The following is a 23,323-nucleotide window of genomic DNA, read 5'->3' on the forward strand; positions in this document are numbered from 1 at the left end:
TGACCTGATCCTATAACACACTAGTCCTTGATTTGGATTCATTGCGGCTGTTACCAAGTACCAAGAACCACCTCCTTTGGCTACGGGAACAACCAACACGGCAAGAACCGTTACTCCAAATCTCGTTCACGGTACAGGGTTACATTGCGACTCGAACAATTGGCCAATTGAGACACATTGACAGCAGCCACCGTGTTTTAATATCCTATCTAGATCAATACTAGAACACAGAAGATCTAGAAATAGGGGCCAGAGGGCTAAAAGAACAGGAGAAGGACAAAAGAGCATACCTCACTTGACTCCATACTACTTCCGTGCGCAAGCAGCACATACAGCGAATGACTAATCATCACGTGACATACACCGGCGGAAGTCGGCTGCTGCGTAGAAACGGCGATATGCGAACTCCTCTGACGACCTTGGAATTGCCCAGGCCCTGCTGTCTCCGCTGTCTTCACGGTGTTAAATCGGAGCTATATTCAGGCACCGGAAAAGACTAAATTTGTTTTTCTGTCTAAAGATCCGAGGAAAGGGATCAATTTCCAATAATTAAACACATAATGGGCGCCGGTAGCTCCAAGCCTGACGCTTCGGCGGGCTCGAAACATGTTTTTTCGAGGTATGTTTACATCTGTACTACCAGTCAATTGCTTTTTGAATGGACATTCTGCCAGTCCCGGGTATGAAACAAGGAAGAGACGGCATTATTCGTACGTTAAATGAGGAAGGATACTTCACGCCGGGTAGTGGGTAGATTTGAAGAGGGAGAGGGACAGACACATTTCCCCCAGATACAATGCAGCATTCAATCGAGTAGGCTGACACGGTTGATTTCTATAGCAGTGGCCCCGTCGAGTTCTCATCTAACCTCGTTGACCACCTCCAATCCAACACCGAGGTGCGTATATATTCGCGAAACACATTCAGAAGAATTACCGAAAACAACCAATTGGCAGCCAAAAACTAACCAGAATAGACGGACGCCTCCCGTGCAAAGAGCATCGAACTCCAGATCCAGGCCCGCGTAGCCCAAGAGCTCGAACGTCTCCGTCAACGCGAGCAGCAGACCATTGCTGAGATCGAGAAGCGCATTGCGGAATCCAAAGACACTGCTCCCTCGTCGTTCTCTTCCACACCAAACATCAGCTACCCTCCTGGCTCGCTGAACCTGGATGCTCCCCGGATCCCCTTCGCGGGCCGCGAATACACTCCTGCCCCTGTCCCCGATGCGCAGCCCATCAACCGTGATGTGTCCCGTGACTCGGTAAACACCGAAATCGAGGAACTGCGTGCTAAGCTTGAGGGCCGGAGAAAGTTGGTTCAGATTGATGAGAGCGTTGAGAAGGCCAAGTCAAATGTCGTGAGCTGTTTGCGCTTGAATGACCGCCGGCCTTTGGATTGCTGGCAGGAGGTTGATGCGTTCAAGAGGGAGGTTGCTAAGCTTGAGGAAGCGTTCGTAGACCGGGTCGTTGGTTAGATGATGCAGTCAAAAACTATATGTGTTGCTTAACAATAGATTCCTCAGATCTCTCGTGTTATGTTGTGTATATGTTCCTGTATGTACCGGGATTAGGCTCAGGCTGTGACTATTACTTGCGTGGAATTTTTGGCCGCTTTATCGAGGGTACTCATGGTTTTAGTGGGTAATTTTAAGATGGTTTGTTTTCATGCCCTAGAACTGTACATCCCGTGTGTAGGTTATTTTGGACATTTGAAAATTCCAACCTCGTGTCTGTCAATTTGCACTGGCAGTCTTTTTTCAATACGTGATCGTCCTGCATCACCCGTAGTGAATTCTACGCTTGAGATGAAGTCCAAAAAAAGAAAAAAGATCCTGGGTATCATATAATAGTGACATAGCTTTCAATGCCTACACAGCACATGCGTTCAAGCAACTTCCCAATAACCCAGTCTTCCTACCCTCTCGCCCGCTCCCCGAATGATGCACATGGTCCTCTCTCGAGCCTTGCATTTTCCAAGGGCAGCTAGAGTGACCTTCGACACCTGTATCGAACCAACTCCTGTGCCCTTGCCTGCGGAGAGATTGAAATTTCCTGTTGTTACAAAGCCAATGAGATCTTCTTCCGATGGAAGAGGCAAATGCTCCTGATGGACATCTGTATCGATTTGGGCTGATAGAAGAGATGCAGCGAGGCGCGCTTGGGGGTCTGAACCAGTGCTGGAAGATTCACGACCAGGTGATTTGTGACCGGCCGGCTTAGCTGATGCAAAAGAAAGCCATTTCTGACGGAGTTCTGGGTTGGTGGTAGGTAGACGGTAGATTCGAGCTCGCGGGGTAGGGGTGCCTCGATTAAATAAGGAAACTCTTACAGTCGCAAGAGCTGAATTGTCGACACTAGAATTCTGGTCTCTAAGTGCACGGTCGGCTTCGGCTGGCTGTAAGTGGTGTATACCGAGCGGAAGACCATCCACAGAGGTTTCCTCGTCCTCGCCATTCTGCCGTGTTTCAATTTCGCCCTCAGCCTTCGCTTTTTTGTCCTTTTCATTGGGATCGCTGGCGTCAGAAGCTTCAGCACCCTGGACCAGTCTCTCCCAATCGCATGCCCAACCCCGACCAATCTCACCTCTCTGGTTGGCTCCCAAATCAATACTGTCGAATTCAACTCTCCGTCCCTTAGGCCGTCGTTCCCATTCCTTCTTTGACTGTTCTCGGTCACGCAAGTTCCATTCCCAACCAGCACGTGTGCCAGGGAAATCACCGGGGAACCAGGGTTCACCTGCTTCAAAAGCGAGCTGTTGCTGCTCTTTTAGACCACCAAGTCTCGGATTTCCACCGCTTGAAAGGGTATAATACATCAACGAATACCACACTGGAAGGACGCACTTCCAAGGGAGAAGTACAGTCCAGCTACCTGGGGCATTGTTATCCTTCGTTTGAGCTCTGGGTCGAGTTGCAAGAAGCATCATCGGGATCTGCGGGTCAGTATCTCGAGGAGTCGGAAGGCGACCAGGCCCAGCTTCAGTCCGTCGCCGATTGATAGCTTTTTGGCTGGGCAGTTGGCGCACGGCAGCTAAGCGTGCGCGACGGTCGAAAATAGAAGGTGTTGTTTGCGTACGATCAGGTGCCCAGGATGACAAGGTCATAGCTAGGTCTTGCATGTCCTTTTCAGAGGAAGGGGGTCTCATTGTCTTGTGCGGGAAACGGAGACGAGGATCAGATATGGGAAATGCAAGGAGGGCGTTTTGTGGGAGAGATGAAGGATTCGAGACGCCCAGTAAAGAGTTCCACGTAGATTCCGGGGTGTTCGATAGTTTACTGTTCTCATTCGATTCAACTGGCCTCAGCACCGCCAACAGAGCTTCAGTGGAGCCCGGACCTGTGATATCGATGCTGCCAATCTCGAAACGAAGATCTTCGATCATCACAGGAGGGTTCTGCCTTTTGGAAACCTCGAGTAGCTCATTCCACAACTGTAAGAATGCAGACGGGTGTACTCTGATGAAGAGCTTCTTCCTATCTTTTTTGGAGTTTTTGTTCTCCACAGAGCTAGCTTTATCCGCATCCATCATTTCAACGTCTCCCGGCTTTTCCTCAGCACATCGAATCAAGGTGACTGGCGCAATAGGCCTCTGTGGCCCGTCGCACTCATAAGCCCACACTTGTAAGCTTCTTGTTCCGGCTCTCCATTTTTTGCCCCTTGGGCCCCATGCTTCATTCCCGTCAACGCCGACGGCCCTCAGAACACATTCTAATGCACCTTCCGTTCCCTCCAGCTGAATGGTAGACATATAGCTCATATCCCATACAATAGCGCCCCTCGCGCCTCTCGCCCGATGGGTCGGCCGGTAACTCTTCTCGGTCGGCGACAAAGGAATGGCGAATCGCCACAGAGGATCTTTAGACGTAGTCATGTGGGCTCGTTTTGCATGAAACATGTGCGTAGGGAGCCACGTCTTGCATTTTTGCCGCTTCTTGAATTTGGACTCTGGCGGGGGTGGGCGCGAGAGCTTATTTTTCTTGATCTTAGGGACACGCGGGGCAATATCAAAGGAGTGGCTGCCCGCCTCTTCCAGCGACTTTTGGTTCTCTTTATCACGGTTCGCTTTCGAGTGAGCTCTCTTGGCTTTGGTCTTGGTATTGAGGTTTTGGAGACGTCTGGCGGTTTCGAGACGGATGCGCATGGCCTCTGTTGGTTTCCTCCGACGTGCCGTCACGGTTGGTGTGTTATCTTCCATCATCTATTAGGTCGTAGGTTGTTTAGCAAGATTTTCCACACAGCTTGACTTGAGCGCTCACTGGGGCCATCCAGTTCGTAAAGCACCCAGGAGTGTTTCTAGCGTACCTCTCTCTTGGCCCTCGCCCTCAACCTACTTGGCACCCTCTTCACATTGTGACTGGCCGTTCTCCTCCTCAACGATCGAGGTACTTGCTGGAACGCGCGACTCGTCAGGGCGGCCTTCGATCGTTGCATGCCCGACTCCAGGGCACGAATTTCGAATTCACGGGCTTCGAGATACGCGGCAACATCGAGTTCCCCGGAAGCAGAAAGGGCAGTTTCGGCGGACTGTGCAGCAAGTGTGCGGGCATCGAATGTTTTGGCGCGCTTCCGAGCTGCTGCGGAGCCATTTTGTGCTCCTGGGTGAGTGGACTTGCGCTTCGAAGCAGGGTTGGGGGCCATTATGGCCAATGGAGGCGTCGGACAAGCTAAAGTTAAAAAAAGGTATACGATAATAAAAGAAAACCAATTTCTGGCTGGTGAATTATAGTGGCATTAAATGTGGTCTGGAATTAAAATTCCATATAGGAAAGCGGTGCTCGGAAAGCTTTAGCGCGTCACTCTTCCCGGCCGAAAGCCACTGGAAGGTACCACACCAATGATAGACGGTTAAGGGGGGGAAAGAGCAAACCCGTTGCGATCACAATGTAGATCTCTGGAGACCGGGGAGGCAGAGCTAATTCGTACTACGCAATATAAGGTTATTGACTGACATCATACTACGGACAAAGGAAGAATGTTCACAATTTCATAGCTTCGTTATTTATTGTATCTCTAAAGTGGGCTGTCTAATTCTAAAACATTATCCCCACTGCTGGAGTGCCAGCATCCTCTATTGGTCCCATGTCATAGTCCTTCTTCCTGTTGACGTATTTACAGGTGCTTGATGACGGTCTCAGCGCGCGAGAACTGCGATAATAGTGAGCGTGTATTCAATTAAGCGGTCCAAGAGGTTGCAGTCCATCATAACTTACCTCGAGGTGGTTCTTGGCGGGCTCAAGAGCAGCGTAGGTGACCTTGCCGTGGTCAATGACGATGGCGTAGCGCTTGGTGCGGCCCTCCTCATCGGCCCAGCCGAGGCTCTTGGAGAACTTAGCATCGGGGTCGGAAAGGAAGAGCTGTAAGGTCAGTCAGCAAGGGAACTCAAGAGCAAAATGCACTATAGGTCATCAACATACAATGTCGTCGTTCTTGACACCGTTGGCCTTGGCCCAGGCGCTCATGACGTAGGCATCGTTGTAAGCAAGGACAGCAACAACGTCGACACCCTTCTCACGGATCTCAGGGAGCTTCTCCTTGTACTCGGGGACGTGGTTTGCAGAGCAGACGGGAGTGAAGGCACCGGGAAGAGCGAAGAGGATAACCTTCTTGTCGGCCCACTCCTTGGAGGCGTTGTAGTTGATGGGGATACCGCAAACGTTGAACTTGTCAGCCTCCTCGGTGTAGGGGATGTATCTTTGGTAGAAGGTTAGTATCAACACAAGAAGGTTCAAAGGGTGTGATTAGGGACTTACGAGAAGACAACGTCGGAGGGGAAGCTGTCACCGGCCTTGATTCCAGACATTTTGATTGAATTGGTATGTTAGGTTGGGTTGGGAGTGAAAAGAATAGTTGGTTGTGGATGGAAAAAGGTGTTTATTTATGTGATGTGGGTGATGTGGAAAGTCAGAAGGTAGGAGCGAGGGGCAGGAGCATGTGGCGGTTAATATATGGGTTGATTCCCTCTCGGAGATCGCGTCCCACGGGCCGTAAGAGGCACACCTAAGGTGATCCAAACCAGAAGGATACCGAATCTTTTCGATTGGTGAGGGCTTAGGTGTGCTGTATTATCAAGAAGACCGCCCGAGACTGAAATGCCCCGCCATGCCCCCACTACCTTTTACTCATGGTTACCAAGGTACGTATTGGTCCGACGAATCTTTTTCACTTGCCCAGTGAAGTCATTCCGGATCCCCCGTACAGAAAAAGTGAATTGCCATCCTTTATGCAATGTATCTTACTTAATCCTTACTATACCCCATTTCCATATCCTCAATGATGGCGTTATGGACTCTTGAGATGAGAATTGATTGTGTCCCAATGGCGAGAAAGGTGGATCTAGTAGGCCAATCTTGAGCCAATCACGGCTATACCCCGAATGCATAGCAACCAGTTCGGTAGCCTTTTTCCTTATCTAATTTCTCTCTGGCGTGTTTGTTCCGAGACGGCTATTGTACTCCGTATGGCTCAATGGAAAAAATAAAAAGGGACCTTGATATCTCCGACTTTCACCGCCTGCCGCCTGCCCCTCGCTTACACGTGACTGACGTATGTACGGGCAGTGGCGTGGCCTTACTTGAGGGTTAAAAAAAATAATAAAATAAAAGTGCTATGTCATAAAGCATTCAGTTTCTATTTTCTTGGTTCACGAAAATCCAGGACAAAAGTATGTATGATACATAGTAAACTAAGTTCGACTATCTTGCCACTCGGGCCTGAAGTTCGGAGCGCTCCGAGGGACGGGAGCCATACGAAGAAAGAAAGATCTGATAAGATTTATCCAACTATGTACTCGTAGAAGTTCCATCAGGGGGAGGCTCAGTTTGGAAGAAGTCGGTTATTCGCCGCCTTGAAGCACCAATCTGTACAGATGCCGAAATTCAGGACTCCAGCACCCAGGGCTTACGTAAGGATTCGGTCTAGGTCGGGGCACAGGATAGCCTGGTTCCCGATTACATATCAATAATGTTCTAGAAGCAATACGCCACCTTATCTGGACACGCTGGGCCAATAGTTTGTCGAACGGTTCGACTACCTTGATTAATAACCGCGCCGGGAAATGAAGGGGGAATGGCCACATCCTGGTAAGGCTGTATCGTCTCATGAGCTCTGGGTTTGCATGAAGTTTAGATATATCTGCTTATACAAACCATTCTTGTGGTATGCTATCAGGAGCCTAGTGTCCTTACAGGATGTATGTATTGTTAATCTATTTCTGATCATTCGTGACTAAAATCTCAAAGTCCGTTGCAGTTCGTGGACACGGGAATGCAAATATATATAGATATAGATAGATATGTACCGTCTGTGACACGGATACCAACCCACAAGAGATGTGAATAAAGCTCTGAACCCATGGGCAGGATTATACATACATACATATACTTATAACGACCGACTTTTCATTCAGGGGGGGTGGTTTACAGGCCACCAGTCCCCTGGTACGCACTCCTGCGACATGCTATCAAGAGCTAGTTGAATCCCGGCATAAGAAACGAGTACATAAACCTAAGCCAACGAAAGGTTCTACCTGAACACATATTAATTAATAAAATGATGTGTGGGTGCAGGAAAGTCAAAGTGTACGATTTCGAGAGTCTAGTGCTGCCACCCTGGAAGCTCTTACAGATGAAGCCTACTATGGATGTCATGCGGCAAAGATAACGCCATAAACAGAACAGCTCTCTATGCACTGTGTACTTGCTACTTACTCCGTAGTAAACACCGCGGTAGTTTCAGGTTATGATAGGGTGGTTCTGATGTCCACTACGCTTTAAATCCCGAACTCTATGTATCGGCCGAAAGGTGTCAAAGCACAACCCCATAGCTTTAATTGAACGTACCTAAAATAAGACTAAAAGATAACTTGCATAAGGCTGGCACGTGACAAGGCTTATATACATGTCCCACATCACTTGCTAACGTCTTATTGTGACTCAACCTGATAGACGCACACACTGCTGAGAAAAGATTTATAGGCTGTTGAGGTCGTGCGTTGGATCAATATGGCTGACGTCAAACCACCGTTCACCGAGGAGTCGGCGAGGAAGAAGGTCAAAGCAGCACAGAATTTGTGGAATACCCAGTAAGTATACTCTACATTGAGCCTCAACAGCAATGATCCCTACGGCCCTTCGTGCGTGTGGTCTTAAATGTAGGGCTTCCATGGCATTTTATCCCATGCTGCTGATACGAGGGGCTATACACAGTAGTTATCTCCCCATGCCATGGTTTTGATGTTTCATCCCTTGCTCGCAGTTATGCAACCGCCTCGTGGCTAAATTCATCCATCTCCACTTCACTTGCATTGCTGTTTCCCCTTCATACTCTCTCTCAAATTTAGTCGCCGTCGTATAGCTTACTGTGCGGGAAAACCTGTTTCCATCTACTTACAATATGTGAATTAGAGATCCAGTACGTGTCGCTCAAGCCTATACACCAGATTGCGTTTGGCGTAATCGTACTTCATTCTTCTCCGGGACGGATAATATCATCTCTTTCTTAACTGCGAAATGGAACCGTGAAGCAAATTATAGGCTTCGAAAGGAGCTATTTTCCTTCACTGATGACCGTATTGCGGTGCAATTCTGGTATGAATACCAAGATGTTGAAGATGAGATGCGCTGGAAGCGCTGCTACGGCCTCGAGGACTGGACCTTTGACCAAGAAACGGGGAAGATGAGAAAAAGAATGATGAGTGGTAATGACCTGGTTTTGGGGTCTAACGGGAACGGAGAAGGAAGGTGGTTTGTTGATGGAGTTGACGTTGAAGACGTAGCGATTAGTGAGGAGCATTGGTGACGAGCTTAAATTCGACCACACCAGTTCTTATTGCACGAGTCGACCCAACTATTGCGCGATTTTGCAAAAGTGACACGCCAAGTCAATTATGACACCGGCCTTCCATAGTCTTCGACTGCTTGGCATATTGATTCATACTACTCAGTCCTGGCTCATTCCTTGAGATTAAAGCTAGTTCACCTACAAGTTGGGTGCATCTTCCCTGATCGCCAAGAAGAACACATTTTAGCTTTAATCGATCTCTGGAAATTATCTGCAGGTGATGAGCATGCCTGAACTGTCTCAGAATACTTATTTTTTTTTTTGTTGAATGTCCTCCCTCCCTCCCTTGATTCAGAGCCCCTCTTCTCCCCCCCCTTTCCCAACCCTAATGCTGATACTTTGCCGTCAAGGGTGTTATCGTGTAAAACAAGGAAAGGATAATAGGAAAACCGAAAAGAAAGGGACACATATTGAAGACTTTGCGAGATAATCCATGCTTTCAGTGTTGAGAACCTGCAGCCCTTCTGGAAAGTCCAAAGGGAGGAATGTAGACCGACTGGAACAAAACCAGCCACTGTGTAGCCTCTCAGTGTCGACCAATGTATCCTATGACTGATGACACGAGGAAACCCTTGGTGGAGTCTTCTGTATGCTACGGGGAGCAAGGGGTGCGGTGACTGTCTACTACCGCTGCTCACCTTTACTGGTACACCATGGTCTCGTATTCTACAACTGACTTGTTCTCAAGTACATTTGAAATCTCTAGAGTTTAACGTTGAACAATACAGACTTTGTATGTTAATCAAATTCGAATCGAGCATGTTACGCTATAAAGCTTGGGATTATGGAGGGTTACTGTAGTACATTCCAGAGGGTGATATCGACTGATACCGGGGAGACGTGAGGAATTCAAAGGAAACAAACACTTCAACGCTCATTCCACGTAGCGATATTGACCTCAACATGGTATGTTCTAATCCAACTAGTGTGCCGTGTCTGCTATGGGCGGGAATTGGGTATGCTCCCTGGAACGTTTGTACTGGAAATCACTCTTGCGTGTTGAAGACTGCCTGTTATCCTTCTCTAGTGCTCTTCGAATCACGAAGACAACAACAGCCCGAAGGCATACTGCTGCCAACCCGTGTCGACAATATACCCCACGCTCCTTACCTGTGCACTCGCTGATACGTATCTAATTCACGGCTTGGAGATAACTAACCTAAGGCGACTTAAAGCACAACTCGCGAACGCGCTCTTTTGCTTTGTTAAACAAGAGTTCCTGGAGGTAACAGGTACAGTTATTGCTTATCATTTATATCGCATTCTGCAAGTCGCGTCAATCATCTTTCCGTCGAGCTAAGGTAAGCTGAAGACCTCTACATATAGCCGGAAGTCTGACTTGGGATTACTCTCTGACGAATTACAGTCTTATCGAGGATAATTTCCACATGTGGCCTGACAGTAACTGTATCCACCCGTCGTGTTAGCCTGCGGTTACATGGCAATGGAACAAAAGACTGTCCCGCTTAATCCTGAATCCGTACGTGCGCCTCTTGTCGATGTTAGCAACAGAGTCAACAATTGTCCCAGCCCAAATTTGGTACAAGGGGAAGAATCAATGGGGGGTCTTCAATATCTGAGCTCGCCACAACCAATGTCTATTGTGACTAGTCCACCCGAACAAAAAAGATATGTAGATAACAACTGTCTTTCGCCGACCGCGAACCCGAAGACTTCATCTAAGCGGAACTCGACCTTGTCAGCGAATTCAGTCATATCAAACCAAGGAAAGCGGAAAACCCATGTCGGACCATGGCAACTCGGGAGGAACCTTGGGGAAGGCACAACAGGTCGGGTGCGACTAGCGAAGCATAAGTATACTGGGCAAACTGCGGCAATTAAGATAGTGTCGAAGACGTCTGCAGCGATGACCCAGAGTAATAGTATCGCAGAAATGGACAGGAATAGGGGACTTCATGGTAAATCAGGGACCCGGCATATCCCATCTGGAATCGAGCGCGAGGTCGTCATCATGAAACTTATTGAACACCCAAACGTTGTTCGTTTGTACGATGTATGGGAGAATAGAGGTGAAATGTAGGTGGGTTGTGAGACCTCGATTATGGCAGTACTGACACTCGATAGATATCTTGTCCTCGAATACGTTGAGGGTGGGGAGTTGTTCAACTACATAACTGAGAATGGACCACTTCAGGAATTCGAAGCAGTGAAGTTGTTCCGACAGATCCTTGCTGGCCTTGGATACTGCCATCGCTTCGGAATCTGCCACCGAGATTTGAAGCCGGAAAATATTCTGTTGGATTCGCAGGGTAACGTGAAACTTGCTGACTTTGGAATGGCCGCTCTTCAACGTGAGGGTTATTGGCTTAAAACATCATGTGGAAGTCCGCACTATGCTGCCCCAGAAATCGTTAAAGGTGACGAATACCGCGGCAATAAGGCTGATCTATGGAGCTGTGGCATCATCCTATTTGCCCTACTGACTAGTTATTTGCCATTTGACGGTCAGGACCTGAGTAGCACATTGAAGCTGGTGAAGACAGCCAAGGTCGAGATTCCATCAAATGTGAGCTACGAAGCGGCGGATCTCATTCACAAGATCCTACAGAAAAAGCCAGAAAAACGAATCGATATGGCGGATGTTTGGAAGCACCCTCTCTTGAGGAGATACGAATGCTTAGACCCAGTAATGCATAATCCTTATATAGGCCCTGCACCTTCGTGGTCTGTGAAGGAGTGTGGACCGCGCATTAGCAGACATGAACTTGAATCGGAGTCTGATATATTAAGGAACCTCCAAACACTATGGCACGACGTGGAAAGGGAGGTCTTGATTGAAAGACTATTGGATCCAGAGTAAGTTCGGTTCGCTACGATATAGCTCTACTCTACTACTTGAATGGAGCACGTAGGAGAATTCCATGACTGACAACCCATACAACAGACCAACACTTGAAAGAATGTTTTACAACGCTCTAGTCAGGTTTAGAGATGAGCATTTAGAAAATTGGCCAGGCCAGTCTCTTGAGTACTCAGCCAGTGACTATCACCATATATCCAAGGATTCAAATGGGACCTTTAGTCGACGAGATAATGATCGCTCAAAAGGATCTCGACGACGTGGCCAAGTCCCCATGAGCAAAGTCGCTCAATTAAGAAGTAATGCTATTCAAGAGCCAAAATCCTGCGCAACCGTCGGGAGCTATGATCCCTTCCGTTCACCATGTCATGTTGTGCCCGAAAAAGAAGGACATACTTATGTCACCATCCATAGGGATGTTCCGGACCATGGAGGCAGAAAAGAAGAATCAGATTCAATTGCAGAGGGAAGCGTCATATCTGAAGAGGAATTTCGGGACCAAACTCCATGCCCTCCAAGCTCTCCTTTTGCGATTGTACAGAACAAGAAGAAACCGAGCTCCCTGAAGTCTTTCCACTCAAGGACCTCTCATACCGGCAACCGACGACAACTGAATGGTTTATCGGCGCCTCGTTCTGCAAGCTACAAGCGCAATGTTTGTTTCCGCCATGTGAGAAACCGTTCGCAAGGTTCAACAACTGCAATGAAACCGAAGGGGGCCCCTATAAACGTCCCAGATAAGGACATGAGCGAGAATAGCCTGATGTCCATAGACCCTGGCCCTTTTGCTGATCGGGAAAGCAGCCCACTATTGCCTGCCCAACCAGCTGTGGTCCGGAGGCCTGGTGTTGCCTTGAGGACGTGCGCACCCCAGAAGAAGGTGCGCGAGTCTGATTTCATTTGGAAGGATGATGCACGCCAGGTCTCTCATGAGCTTAGCCAAATCTGTGAGGAGGCCTTTAATCGCGCCTCGCTATCAACAGGCTGCACGACAACAAGTACATGCATGAGCGCAGAGACCCCCGCGACGTCCGTGTCAATGGCTAGTCCTGAAGCATCACATAGTCGTATTGCTACTAGCAATTCAAAAGCTCCGGTGACACCTTCCCGTTGTGGAGAGTCCCCTAGATCTTATACCGCTGCAGAACTGACTGAAACGCGGCGCAAACTCATTGCCCATTCCACTCAGGATGGTACCGAGGATGTTCCCGGATACCTTGTAGCTGTGATCAAGCATCTTGATCGTCTAATCGAGCAAGACAAGGCGCGGCAGCGTGAGCGGGTTTATACTCCTGAACCAGAGGCACAACCTAGCGAACTATCACAGGATGCAGGTTGCCTGCCAAAAATATCAGAAGAGCTCCACAACCGGCAAAGCAATAGTGCAACACAATACAAGCCTTATCGACCTGGTCTGACAACGAGCACTGGCACTAACACAGGTCGCCCTAGTCGGAATGGCATAGGAACTATCCGGATGGTCCCTCAAAGTTCGGTGCCTTCCATAGAAACTATTCAACCTCTAACGATCCGCAAGAAAAGCGAAGGTCCCTCACCTAACATTCATCATGAGCCATTTGCGGACGGCTCCAACGAGGAAAATCTTGCACCATGCAGATATTCTTCCATGAACTCCTTCCATTCCCGCCGTCCTTGTGAGCTTGATCCTATCGCAGAAATCCCACCAAAGTCAGAGAAGCGCAACGCAGCGCGATATCCCGACAACAAGAAGTGGTCGTGGTTACCTATTAAGCACCAACCACCTACGGAAACTGTATGCAAGAATCTGAGACCGCTACACCCTGTCGACAGAACTGTCACTGTGCACGAGGTAAACCCTTCTGCAGACAGTTTAACCAACCAGCCGGAGACCCCAGCAGGAAAGAGCAAAGGAGGCTTCTTCAAGAAGTTCATGAAGGGGAAAGCCAGTAACCCCAAATACCCTACAACAGGTCAGTACCATTTAATCAATACTATACGAACCTCATCTAACAGACCTGTACCAGACTCCCAAGCTACGGAAACAACACCTATACTCAGCCACCCTACAGAACCTCCTCGCTTGATAAACGCCGACAAACCCCTCCCCCAAAGACCCGGCACCTCACGCAAGCCTGTGAATTGGTTTGCACGCATGTTCCAGTTCACTCCTGCCACCAAGGCCCTCGCACTCAACACCTCAAAGATGAAAGGCCGAAAGGAAGTGCACAGGATCCTCCGAGAATGGAAGCCCTACGGTATTACAGTCCACTACGACAAAGCCGACGGCATAATCTATGGGAAAGTCTCTAGATCTAATAGTAAGTCAATAGAATCATATCTATACACACTACTCCAGTATCCTAATTATCATCCAGTCCGCCGAATCCGTCCTGTTGCATTTTCCGCTGAGTTCTACACCGTCCTCGAAGACGGCCGCCGAGGCAACCTCAGTCTAGTAAGATTCAAACAAGAACGAGGCGCAGTCTCATCCTTCAACAAGGTAATCGATACCCTGGAAAAGTTCATGAAGCGGCGCGGCCTTCTAGTGGAAGACCCAGTTCGTGCGCAGCAAATGATGAAGGTCCTGGACAAATACCAGGATCCTCAAGGTAAATGAAATGAGTCAAGTTACCAGCAAGCACCTTCTGTCTTCATTCAATATCTAATTATTTGCATACCCCCAACATCGTTCACCTCCATGAAAGGCACAGGAGCAGAAACATTTGTTCTAATAATACCCTACTTACATTTTCAATCTTATACACCCGAAGTCGGGATCAGTTTTGTTTGCATACGTGATATCAGTTTTTGAAATACTGGATGGAGTCTGGTCTTTCTTTTCTATCTCGATGTGTGTCTGTTTCTCTATCGTCCATTTTTCTTTTCTTTCATGTTCCTGCCCTTGTCTATTCCCCCAAACCCATCAGAAAATCCAATCGTTACACTCTCAACCATCTCCTATGTCAACTCACGTTCGTTTCACACAAATCTCAACCTAAACCCCAGAATAAACACCTGGTTAGGTCTCTTTTGCATTTTCCTGATAAATATCCCATCTTTGTTCTCACACAAGCCTACACCTTCAGTCACAGGGCAAACAACTTGTCTGTTCTGTGCTTATATCCACCAGTCCCAGAATACTTGCCATTCGTTTTATGTTTCATATTTGGGTCACAGGAGGCGTCTCACAATAGGTTAGATAGGAATAAATCAATTGATATCTTTGTATTTTGTGACTCTCTGGGGTAACTTGTTGGGATGATATGAGTGTCATTGATATTCACTTAATATGATCGTACTGTAGGCAATCTATATGGCTGGGTCACATGGTGAATGATGTACAAGAAAACGCTACTCTGATGGCATGAATACACTCTTAACTTGTTTAGGTACTTACTCTGTACTAGTATTCCAGAAAGAATTAGACTCATAATACCGTGGCATTCGAAAGGAAAGTATGCACAATGCAATATATCAACCAAAATCAACAAGTAAGCATTGGAATCTGAGCGTCATAAAAAGATAGAAACAAAAATTGATCAGACAGCCTCCCAAGTATCACAAAACAGGTAATGATGGGAAATAGAACAACGGGGAAAAATAAAAAAGATGACCTCCTTTTTCGCAGTGTCAAATACCTTGACCACAAATAACAAGCACATCGCAAACAAGCCGCGAAATGGAACATATCATGAAAATACAACAGAGAGCCTCCCGAAATGTATAGGAACACTGAGAAAGATAAAACGACTGCCGCTAGAGAAAAGGATCGAAAATGGTCCATCAAAACAAAAAGACGAGAGAGGTAAATGCAGCAAAATTCCACACCATGATTGGTTCCGTGATAGTCGACGCTGAGAGGTATCAATGTCCAGTGCAGACAACACTCATTCTCTTAATCCTGCCTGAACCATACTCACCGATTTGGGTCACTGTTCCAGATTTGTTCGCATACACAGAGAATACAAACTTTCTAGGATGTACCAGAAAATTCGGTGTGCAGATTATGGACCATCGGAGGTTGCCAGTCAAAGCGGACCCAGCAGCACCCCGATGGGTGACATCTCAAGTACCGACTCGGTCAAACAGAAGAATCCGGAAATGAGGGCTCGAATGTTTGCAACGGCACGAAGTAACCCAAAAACGCAGTGGTATGGAAGACTGGATATTGGAGACAAAACACAACAGAGAAAAACGACAAAGAAAATTCCCTTAGTGGGTTGCCCCAGATAGTTTATAAAGCCGTGATGTTGTATTTCGCAAAGGGAAATTCAGGTGATAAATAAAAGAATTGCGAGTTATCGACTGTCAAGTGTGAGGCCCGTCCGATTGAATCCGCAAAACTGACAACCCGCACTACCCCATTGGCAGTCATTGATGACCGACAACTCCCTATACAGATCGTGCAGCTCATAACACTCTTGCATCTCGTTTCCATGGCTTCGTAGCAGTCGAAAATTGTTGTTATTGGTTGTTTTTCTTTTTTTTTTTCTTCTTCTCTTCAAATATACCATCCACTGGAGGTATCGTTACGACTTCCTTCTTGCGAACGACACTTTTTTGGCCTCATCATAGCCGTGGCCTCAAGTCGATCATCCACCCGGATATTTGTCATCTTCTGTCGTCACCGTATGTTGTCTTGCCCTGCCATCGATACGGGATGAAATAGGGGTACGTTTCGTTCTCGCATTGTCATGATACCTCTCTTGCTTTGATTTTGATGTTTTCCCGTCTTTCCTTCCCCATAGCGAACGGCACAGTTGTACCTTCCAAAAGCAAGGAATGTTTGCATGTGACTTGTGGAGGACCGTGTGGCCAGCACACACAACCTTCCGCGTCAACCACCAACGAAACTGAATTCGGTATCTGCAGCTCCATCCCCGATTCGCACCCACCTCCACTCATCTGCCCCAGCCCCCACCCAGACCATCATCGCATTGCAGGCGTATCGAGAATATGTTATGGTGGGTTTACTGATTCAAGCCCCGCCGGTTGAGGGCATTCAGCATATCACTGTCAGTGCTGGAACGACCCTGGCTGTCTCCTGGATTCAACATGTCACGAACATTCAGACCACCACGAGATGAGCCACCAGGAGTAGAAGTGGGTGGGGGAGTCATCGCGCTTTGACTAGCATGCAGAGGAGGATAGGGTGAATTGTGGGGAGACGAAGAGTGGCGATTATCGTAAGGGTACGCCGACTGCGGAGAAGGACGACGATCGTGCTGAGGTGGAGGTGGATAGTATGGACTTGAGGCAGAATGCGCTTGATATCCTGGCGCGGATGTTGCCGGCGTTACGGGTGCCAAGTTGGTTGGATCAGGATACTCGAATCCAGAACTGGAGCCGCGACGGCCAATAGGTCTCTGTTCGCAAAGGGACCAGTGAGTAAGGGTGCTTTTGACAGCGGATAGAGCTGAGTTGGAACTTACAGGATCTTGAGGGAGGGGTGGGGGTGCACTGCCATAGGGATTCTGATACAACCCCTGTGGCGGGGGAAGTGTGGCATCAGGTGGAGCTTGAGGTTGTTGTTGGGGTGGTAAAGGTTGACCGTGAGCGCCATAAAGCATTACCGGGGCACCACCACGTGGCTGGTTCTGTGCGTTTCTCAAGTGTGGGTAGGCAGCATGTGCAGGAACAAAAGCTTGCGCCTGGGAGGAAACTGGCGTGAACATGCACTCTTGGTTGAAGCGGATACAGTTGCTGCAACGCCCATCCTGAGAACTTTCGAATCCCGAGCACCTAATCTATTTACCGTGGAAACCATTGTCAGCTCACAACTGTCTACTCAAAAGCTGGACAATATAGCTCATAGCCCAATACTGTAGAAGCATACCTTCCGTCTCCGGCAGTAACGACAGGCGATAGCTGTCCGCTGTCGTGGAGCGGCAGCTTGGTAGACCACTTGGGGCGGAGGTGGTTGAGCATAAACGTCTGGGGGGCGATAAGCACCAGGGGGCGGTGGAAGGCGGTAGGGGTCTTGCGGGCCCTGAACATGCGGATGAATGGCAGCCATGTTGGGCGGCGGCGGATACTGTGACTGCGGCGGCGGAGGATATTGGTGGTCGGCACTCGGTGGAGGGTACGAAGCTGGAGGATACTGGATGCGGCCACTGTGTCAGTGACCCCAGACTCAATTGTGAAAGGCAAGAATCGATGAAAAGGGATGAGAGGATGAGGCTCCCAGAGACAGCGAGGAAGGAAGGGGAAGTCGATATATCACAGCAAAGAGGAAACGGGGGAGCCCGTCGGCGCAAGAAAGGTCAGTGTGGTATAAAAGAGTGAAACATACAGGGTATTGAGAAGCCGGCGGATAATGAGCGGAAGGGTTATCCTCAGGTTGACTAGTGTTCCACTGAGGAGGTGGATACTGTCCCTGTCGATTAGGGTCGCTGAAATCGTGGGGGTTGCTGGACATTTGTAGTCGAGAGAGCGCGAGAGGCTGCTTAAGAAACGGAACGAGACGGGGGTGGGAAAAGGAAAAACAAATGCAGGATGATGTGAGAGTCGAGTCACGTCCCGCGGGTTGTTTGGTCGAAGCTGCTGGCTGAGCAGGGATGGCTGTCCGTATGTATGGGTGTATGTATGGGGATATTTGTATGTATGTATGTATGTAAAGGAACGGAACGGGCGATGGTATGTAAGTATGTATCGGTGTATGTATGTAAGTACGGTACGTATGTACGCTGTACGCAGGCCGAGAGTGTCTGTGTGGTGTGTGTGTGGTGTGCGGTGGTGCGTGAGAAAAAGTGCAAGTTAAGGCGACCAGGATTGCAGAGATGCGGAGTCCAAGCCGGTCAGAAAAGCAGTCCAAATCAAAACAGTTCCAGCTCCCGTCGGGTGATTTGCAAGGCTAGCATAGCCTCGTGGTCACGCTGGAACCAGACGGGGATGGAATAAGGAAAGATGAGGGCCTAATCCACAGAGGGAAGAGGAAGCCGAAGAGGAAACGCGGGATAAGAGCGCAGAACAGGGGGTGGGAGGCGAGAGGCGGTGGAGAGCCACCAGGCAAAAGAGAGAGAGAGAGAAAAAAAAAAAAAAAAAAAAAAAAAAAAAAAAAAAAAAAAAGAGGTACGAAATAGTTAGCTAAATTTGCAAGGGCCAGGAAAGGACTAAGGGAAGGGGGCAAAAATATCAAAAATAAAAAAAATAAAAAAGGACAAAGAGCTATGGCAGTCGATGAAAAATAAAAGGAAAAAAAAAAAAAAAAAAAGAGCCTCTACTGATTTCCAGTGTTTCCAGGTTATGACGTGAGCGTTGAGTGCTTCCTTTTATGTCCTTCTGGTTCAGCAAATGATGGCCCCGTATAAAATGAGTAGGGAGGTACAAGAAAGAAAATACGATAGTAGTAAAAGTGGACTTGGACGGGGGTAACAGATGGAAGGATAAAAACGACGAGGACCCCAAACCCACTAGAAAAAGCAAAGTCACTGCTCGGGCAGTAGTTCCTAGCTGGTAGCGTTAGGTAGTGGGAATCAGCAAGCAAAGGAATAGTATCCCTATAAGCCTGGCAGTAGCGCTATGCACTGGGTCAGTATATCAAACACCACAGTTGCGAGATGAGCTGGGCCAACTTGTCGGCAGGGGACACTATGGTATTGGGATTTATTCCACCTTTATTGTTATTATTTTTTTTTCTCTATTTTTTCTCCCCTTGCAAAAGAGAGTAATAACAAGAAGAAGAATAATAATAATAAAAGGCGTGTGCACAGACTGGGATTTCAAGGCAGTAAATAGTTTCCGCAGGGGGAATTCCGCAAAGGTGTGCTTAGGGAAGCAGGAAAGTCTTAGGAAGTTTTCTTACCACAAGGTAGTGCAGGTGGATGACCTCTAGTATGGAATTGAATCAAGGAAAGAAGTGGAAGAAATGTAGGAGAACTACAAAGTATCCTTTTTCACACTTTTGTCTGTTTGTGGGAAGAAGCAAAGCCCACCTCTGAGAAATAATGCCAATAATCAAAAATTCAAACAAAATTAAGGGTAAAAAAAGAGCAAGTGGTGACCGAGGAAGCGAAGAATGAGATGCAATGGAACAAACAGCTCTTACTCCATAGATAGTTCGAAAACAGACGAATGACGAAGACGGAAGGGACTCAAGCCCTTCACTGCCTTTTTATTTCTATTTCTATTTCTATTTTATTTTTCTTTGCTTTTTGATTTCGACAATCCTAGTCAATTATTATTTCTACAATGAAATACGAATACTGCCACTCTCGTCTATACGACTGGCTACGTAGTAGCTGCCTATCGTAACTAGATCATGAAGACCAATAGGTCAGGAAATATTCATACTAATAGACTGGTTCTTTGGGTCGCCGACTCGCCGGTCCGTCCGGGAGGCAAAAATAAAGAACAAATCAAAGGAAGAAAACGGTTGGGTCAAGCGCGTCAAAATACACGAGATGCAGGGTGGGAGTTCCACGGCTGGCGGAAAGCGGAAAGGCGGGAAGATTCGCAGATGGAGATCTCAAGGGATATTGTAACAGGGCAGTTCCTTGGGTCGACTGGGTCTTTGGGTATGCTGGAACCTGGAAATTTGACGGTTTGTCCTATGGGATTTCGTCTTCTTTGAGGTACCACGGACAATTCAGTAGCCATTATTCAGGTAGAGAAGATTGTTATTGGTCCCAAACCAAAAAAAAATAAAAAGAATAAAATAAAAAAATAAAAAAAAAATTATCACCACGCGGGTAATTAATTATCGTTGCTGAACTAATTGCCAGATTCCATCGGTAGGCGATGACCGGGCAGAGAGGGAGATTGGTTGATGCGATTGATTGGGAGAGATGGGGCAATGGATGTTGTGGGCATTATCATCGGCGTCAGCACCAGCTGGGCACTGGAGAAATATATAAGTAAGCAGGACGGGAAAAAAAATATATAAATAAAATAAAAAATAATAAGAATTGTTTATACGAATGATATTTCATGAGGTGGTAAAAAAAAAAGAATTACAGTAGCGGTCATGAAAAGAACACACCGTCGAAGAACGGTCCGCGGACATGGTGGGGCCCTGTCCAACACGCCAGCGACCCATAGACATGGACGGGGGAGTCTCTAAGACGCAGCTAAAGCATTCATGGTTCCATGGAGATCACCTGAATCGCCGTAAGCCCTTCGGGTTGGGCGTTTACCAGACCCCGGCGACCACCCCAGCAGCGACTACTGTAGAGTCTAGAGCCTGAAGAGGGGCGTAAGTTTGCAAGTGACGAGTGATGACGGATGAAGGGTACTCCGGGACGGGTAAAGGCGCCGTGACGGAACTCCACCGACCGCTTCAATTCCTTCCGTCTCCAGTTTGAGCTCGTTTTTTCTTTTTTTTTTTTTTTTTCTGGCGACTTACATGGTTGATTAAGTTGCTGTCCGAAAGTGGCTTAGAGATACTGGTAATATTACCTACAACCTATCGGGCTCGAAATGATACATACATATCTAACCCATGAACGTTGAGATCGATTCATTGGCAATAGGCTTTATCAGGAACACGTTCTTGATCATTCTTATTTTAGGTGCGGTTTTATAGCTCTGGCTTTCCATTTTTATCTAAGACAAAAGGAATAGCTGTACAAAGATATGGAGACTAACTTCCAGATGTTTCATCTGACCATGGCTGAACAGCCTCAGGCTATCCCTTTTCAGGATCTAAGCCGGTGCCCTGTGCTTTGCACCGGTCCCCGGATAGGAACTACTTGCAGTAGTAACTTACGTCCAGGTGCGAAACTAGACACCACGCGGACTCCATCCTGACCTGCAGATAGACGATACAGGTTCAGGTCTGATTGTCGGCACCGCCTGGATGAGTAAAGTGGTATGTAGGATACGTATGACTTCAATGTTGGATGGAGAATTCCCCAGCTGCGCTACATCGCAGTCGACTTCAAAAGCGCATACACAGAGGTCGACTTGATTATTATCAAGATGGGAAAGGGGAATGTAGACCTACATACATGCTGGGCCCACCCGGGTAATGCCCGAATCCCTAGAAGAGGGGCTGACGGCCCGTGGATGGCAACGAATAATCGTTTATTAAAGTGTACCAATCGCGGCCTGCAGAAGATTAATCATCCAGCCCTTTTACTGTATCAAGCCTTCATTCATAAAGAAATTTACCTCCAAGTTACACTGCTTACTCGCTGAGGTCCTTGGCCGGGCATCAAACGAACACAGCAAATCCGACTCATCGAGGTAATTTTATCTATCAAAGAAAAATATGTTGGGAATCATATGAGAGCCCAAATTCCATTGGCTTCTAACCATCTCGTGTCCCCTTTGTCCTCCGTCTATGGTTACCGGGCTCATGTTCTTGGGACGCACTAGGGATTAAGGGTACCAAGGTTCTCGATCCATGTTGAGGAGTTCTTTTTCTGAAAAATAAAAACAATAATAATAATAATAATAATAATAATAATAATAATAATAATAATAATAATAATAATAATAATAATAATAATAATAATAATAATAATAATAATAATAATAATAATAATAATAATAATAATAATAATAATAATAATAATAGAAGATAATTTCCTGGGTGCTCCAGCCGTGCGGGAAACTAGTAGTACACATGGCTGCACATACATAAGTGACTTATGAACCATGGTTGATTGTTTAACTAGTGTACCAGAATTCGGACCAGCGCATACACTCCTTTTTTGCCCCTTCTCTTTTAAGGCTTTTTCTACGGTGGGATTCGACCCAGTGATCATAAATTAATCCGAGCAAATATAATTGATGGGTGTGTTTAATTACGATAGTCATGCTTTCTTGTTCAATGGGGCTTACTCCTTGCAGACCAAGAGTGTGGCGGACATTCTCAACCACCGACCAGCCCTACATGTGGGCACAACAGGTACGGAGTACCTGGTGCTCAGATCTTAAAAATACCATAGGTAGAATTACTACTAGGTCTAATCATGCGAGGACCGAGATAACCCTTACTTTATATCTCGGCCACCTGATCTCTTATAACCTTAAAGAGTACTTGTATCTTGCTATCTTAGTTGGCGAAATCACTTAGGGCTAATCGGCTCAGGTATGCGCCTCGCAGTAGTGCCCGCGACCATGCAGCGGCTCTCCTGTTGTGGTCCGGCTCAATAAATCATACAGGGTTCCTCCATCAACCAACCAGGGTAGGGAAGTCACCAAGCAACATCTGGGTGGCTGATTGGCGAGTATTTCTGCACGATAGATGCTTACCCCAGTTCTTACTCCCGACCAACCCCTTGTATCCTTGCCCGGCAACCTGCATGCCGCTTATCTCCCTGAAGAAGCGGAACCTAGATCAGTAACTCACCATGCAAAGCCACTGGCACGAGTTTCAGTGGCTTTAACAAATTGCGCCCTGCACAGTACTTTGACTCCCTTGCATCCGGGAACTCGGGGATCACTCACGAACGGCCCAGCCCGTCCACAAGGGCCGTGGGCCATGGTTCAGCCCGCAATCTTGTCATCATAGCACCGAAAACGGTGTTGCAATGCATAGTAGGAATGTCCCATCCATCCGGGCTCACCCCCCTTTTTCTTTCTCCCATCGCGTGATCATTCGGTAGGATGCAGTTGTCTCGGTCTCCAAAGTACACAAATTCCAAATCTCTGTGGAAAGGGGTACACATTCTATTACAACACAAGATGCTTATTCACATATGCAGCTATGCCTTGCTTCCGTTCAAGAAGGAGC

At 47.4% G+C, this 23,323-nt stretch overlaps 6 protein-coding genes across 6 annotated transcripts; 3 read left to right on the forward strand and 3 right to left on the reverse strand.

Annotated features, from left to right (window-relative positions):
- Window positions 1-560: 560 nt before the first annotated feature.
- On the forward strand, window positions 561-1,477 carry AO090120000110 (Mic19 family protein; the record flags this gene model as incomplete). The annotated part of the gene is made up of 3 exons (XM_001823817.3): window positions 561-619; window positions 841-898; window positions 977-1,477. The coding sequence occupies 3 exons, from the start codon at window positions 561-563 to the stop codon at window positions 1,475-1,477; spliced, it is 618 nt and encodes a 205-aa protein (XP_001823869.1).
- A 410-nt stretch (window positions 1,478-1,887) lies between these two features.
- Window positions 1,888-4,640, reverse strand: AO090120000111 (ribonuclease P/MRP protein subunit POP1; the record flags this gene model as incomplete). The annotated part of the gene is made up of 2 exons (XM_023237608.1): window positions 1,888-4,200; window positions 4,305-4,640. The coding sequence occupies 2 exons, from the start codon at window positions 4,638-4,640 to the stop codon at window positions 1,888-1,890; spliced, it is 2,649 nt and encodes an 882-aa protein (XP_023092423.1).
- A 471-nt stretch (window positions 4,641-5,111) lies between these two features.
- AO090120000112 (peroxiredoxin family protein) lies at window positions 5,112-5,802 on the reverse strand (the record flags this gene model as incomplete). Its single annotated transcript, XM_001823819.3, has 4 exons — window positions 5,112-5,147; window positions 5,213-5,356; window positions 5,417-5,693; window positions 5,753-5,802. The coding sequence occupies 4 exons, from the start codon at window positions 5,800-5,802 to the stop codon at window positions 5,112-5,114; spliced, it is 507 nt and encodes a 168-aa protein (XP_001823871.1).
- A 2,200-nt stretch (window positions 5,803-8,002) lies between these two features.
- Window positions 8,003-8,798, forward strand: AO090120000113 (nuclear transport factor 2 family protein; the record flags this gene model as incomplete). Its single annotated transcript, XM_001823820.1, has 2 exons — window positions 8,003-8,082; window positions 8,405-8,798. 2 exons carry the CDS (start codon window positions 8,003-8,005, stop codon window positions 8,796-8,798), a joined length of 474 nt encoding a protein of 157 aa, XP_001823872.1.
- A 1,486-nt stretch (window positions 8,799-10,284) lies between these two features.
- Window positions 10,285-14,260, forward strand: AO090120000114 (serine/threonine-protein kinase; the record flags this gene model as incomplete). Its single annotated transcript, XM_023237609.1, has 4 exons — window positions 10,285-10,877; window positions 10,926-11,657; window positions 11,746-13,961; window positions 14,019-14,260. The coding sequence occupies 4 exons, from the start codon at window positions 10,285-10,287 to the stop codon at window positions 14,258-14,260; spliced, it is 3,783 nt and encodes a 1,260-aa protein (XP_023092424.1).
- A 2,353-nt stretch (window positions 14,261-16,613) lies between these two features.
- Window positions 16,614-17,318, reverse strand: AO090120000115 (uncharacterized protein; the record flags this gene model as incomplete). Its single annotated transcript, XM_023237611.1, has 1 exon — window positions 16,614-17,318. One exon carries the CDS (start codon window positions 17,316-17,318, stop codon window positions 16,614-16,616), a length of 705 nt encoding a protein of 234 aa, XP_023092425.1.
- Window positions 17,319-23,323: the final 6,005 nt, after the last annotated feature.

The sequence above is a fragment of the Aspergillus oryzae genome, chromosome 5 (assembly GCF_000184455.2).
Source record: "Aspergillus oryzae RIB40 DNA, chromosome 5".
In the NCBI taxonomy this organism is placed as follows: Eukaryota; Fungi; Ascomycota; class Eurotiomycetes; order Eurotiales; family Aspergillaceae; genus Aspergillus; species Aspergillus oryzae.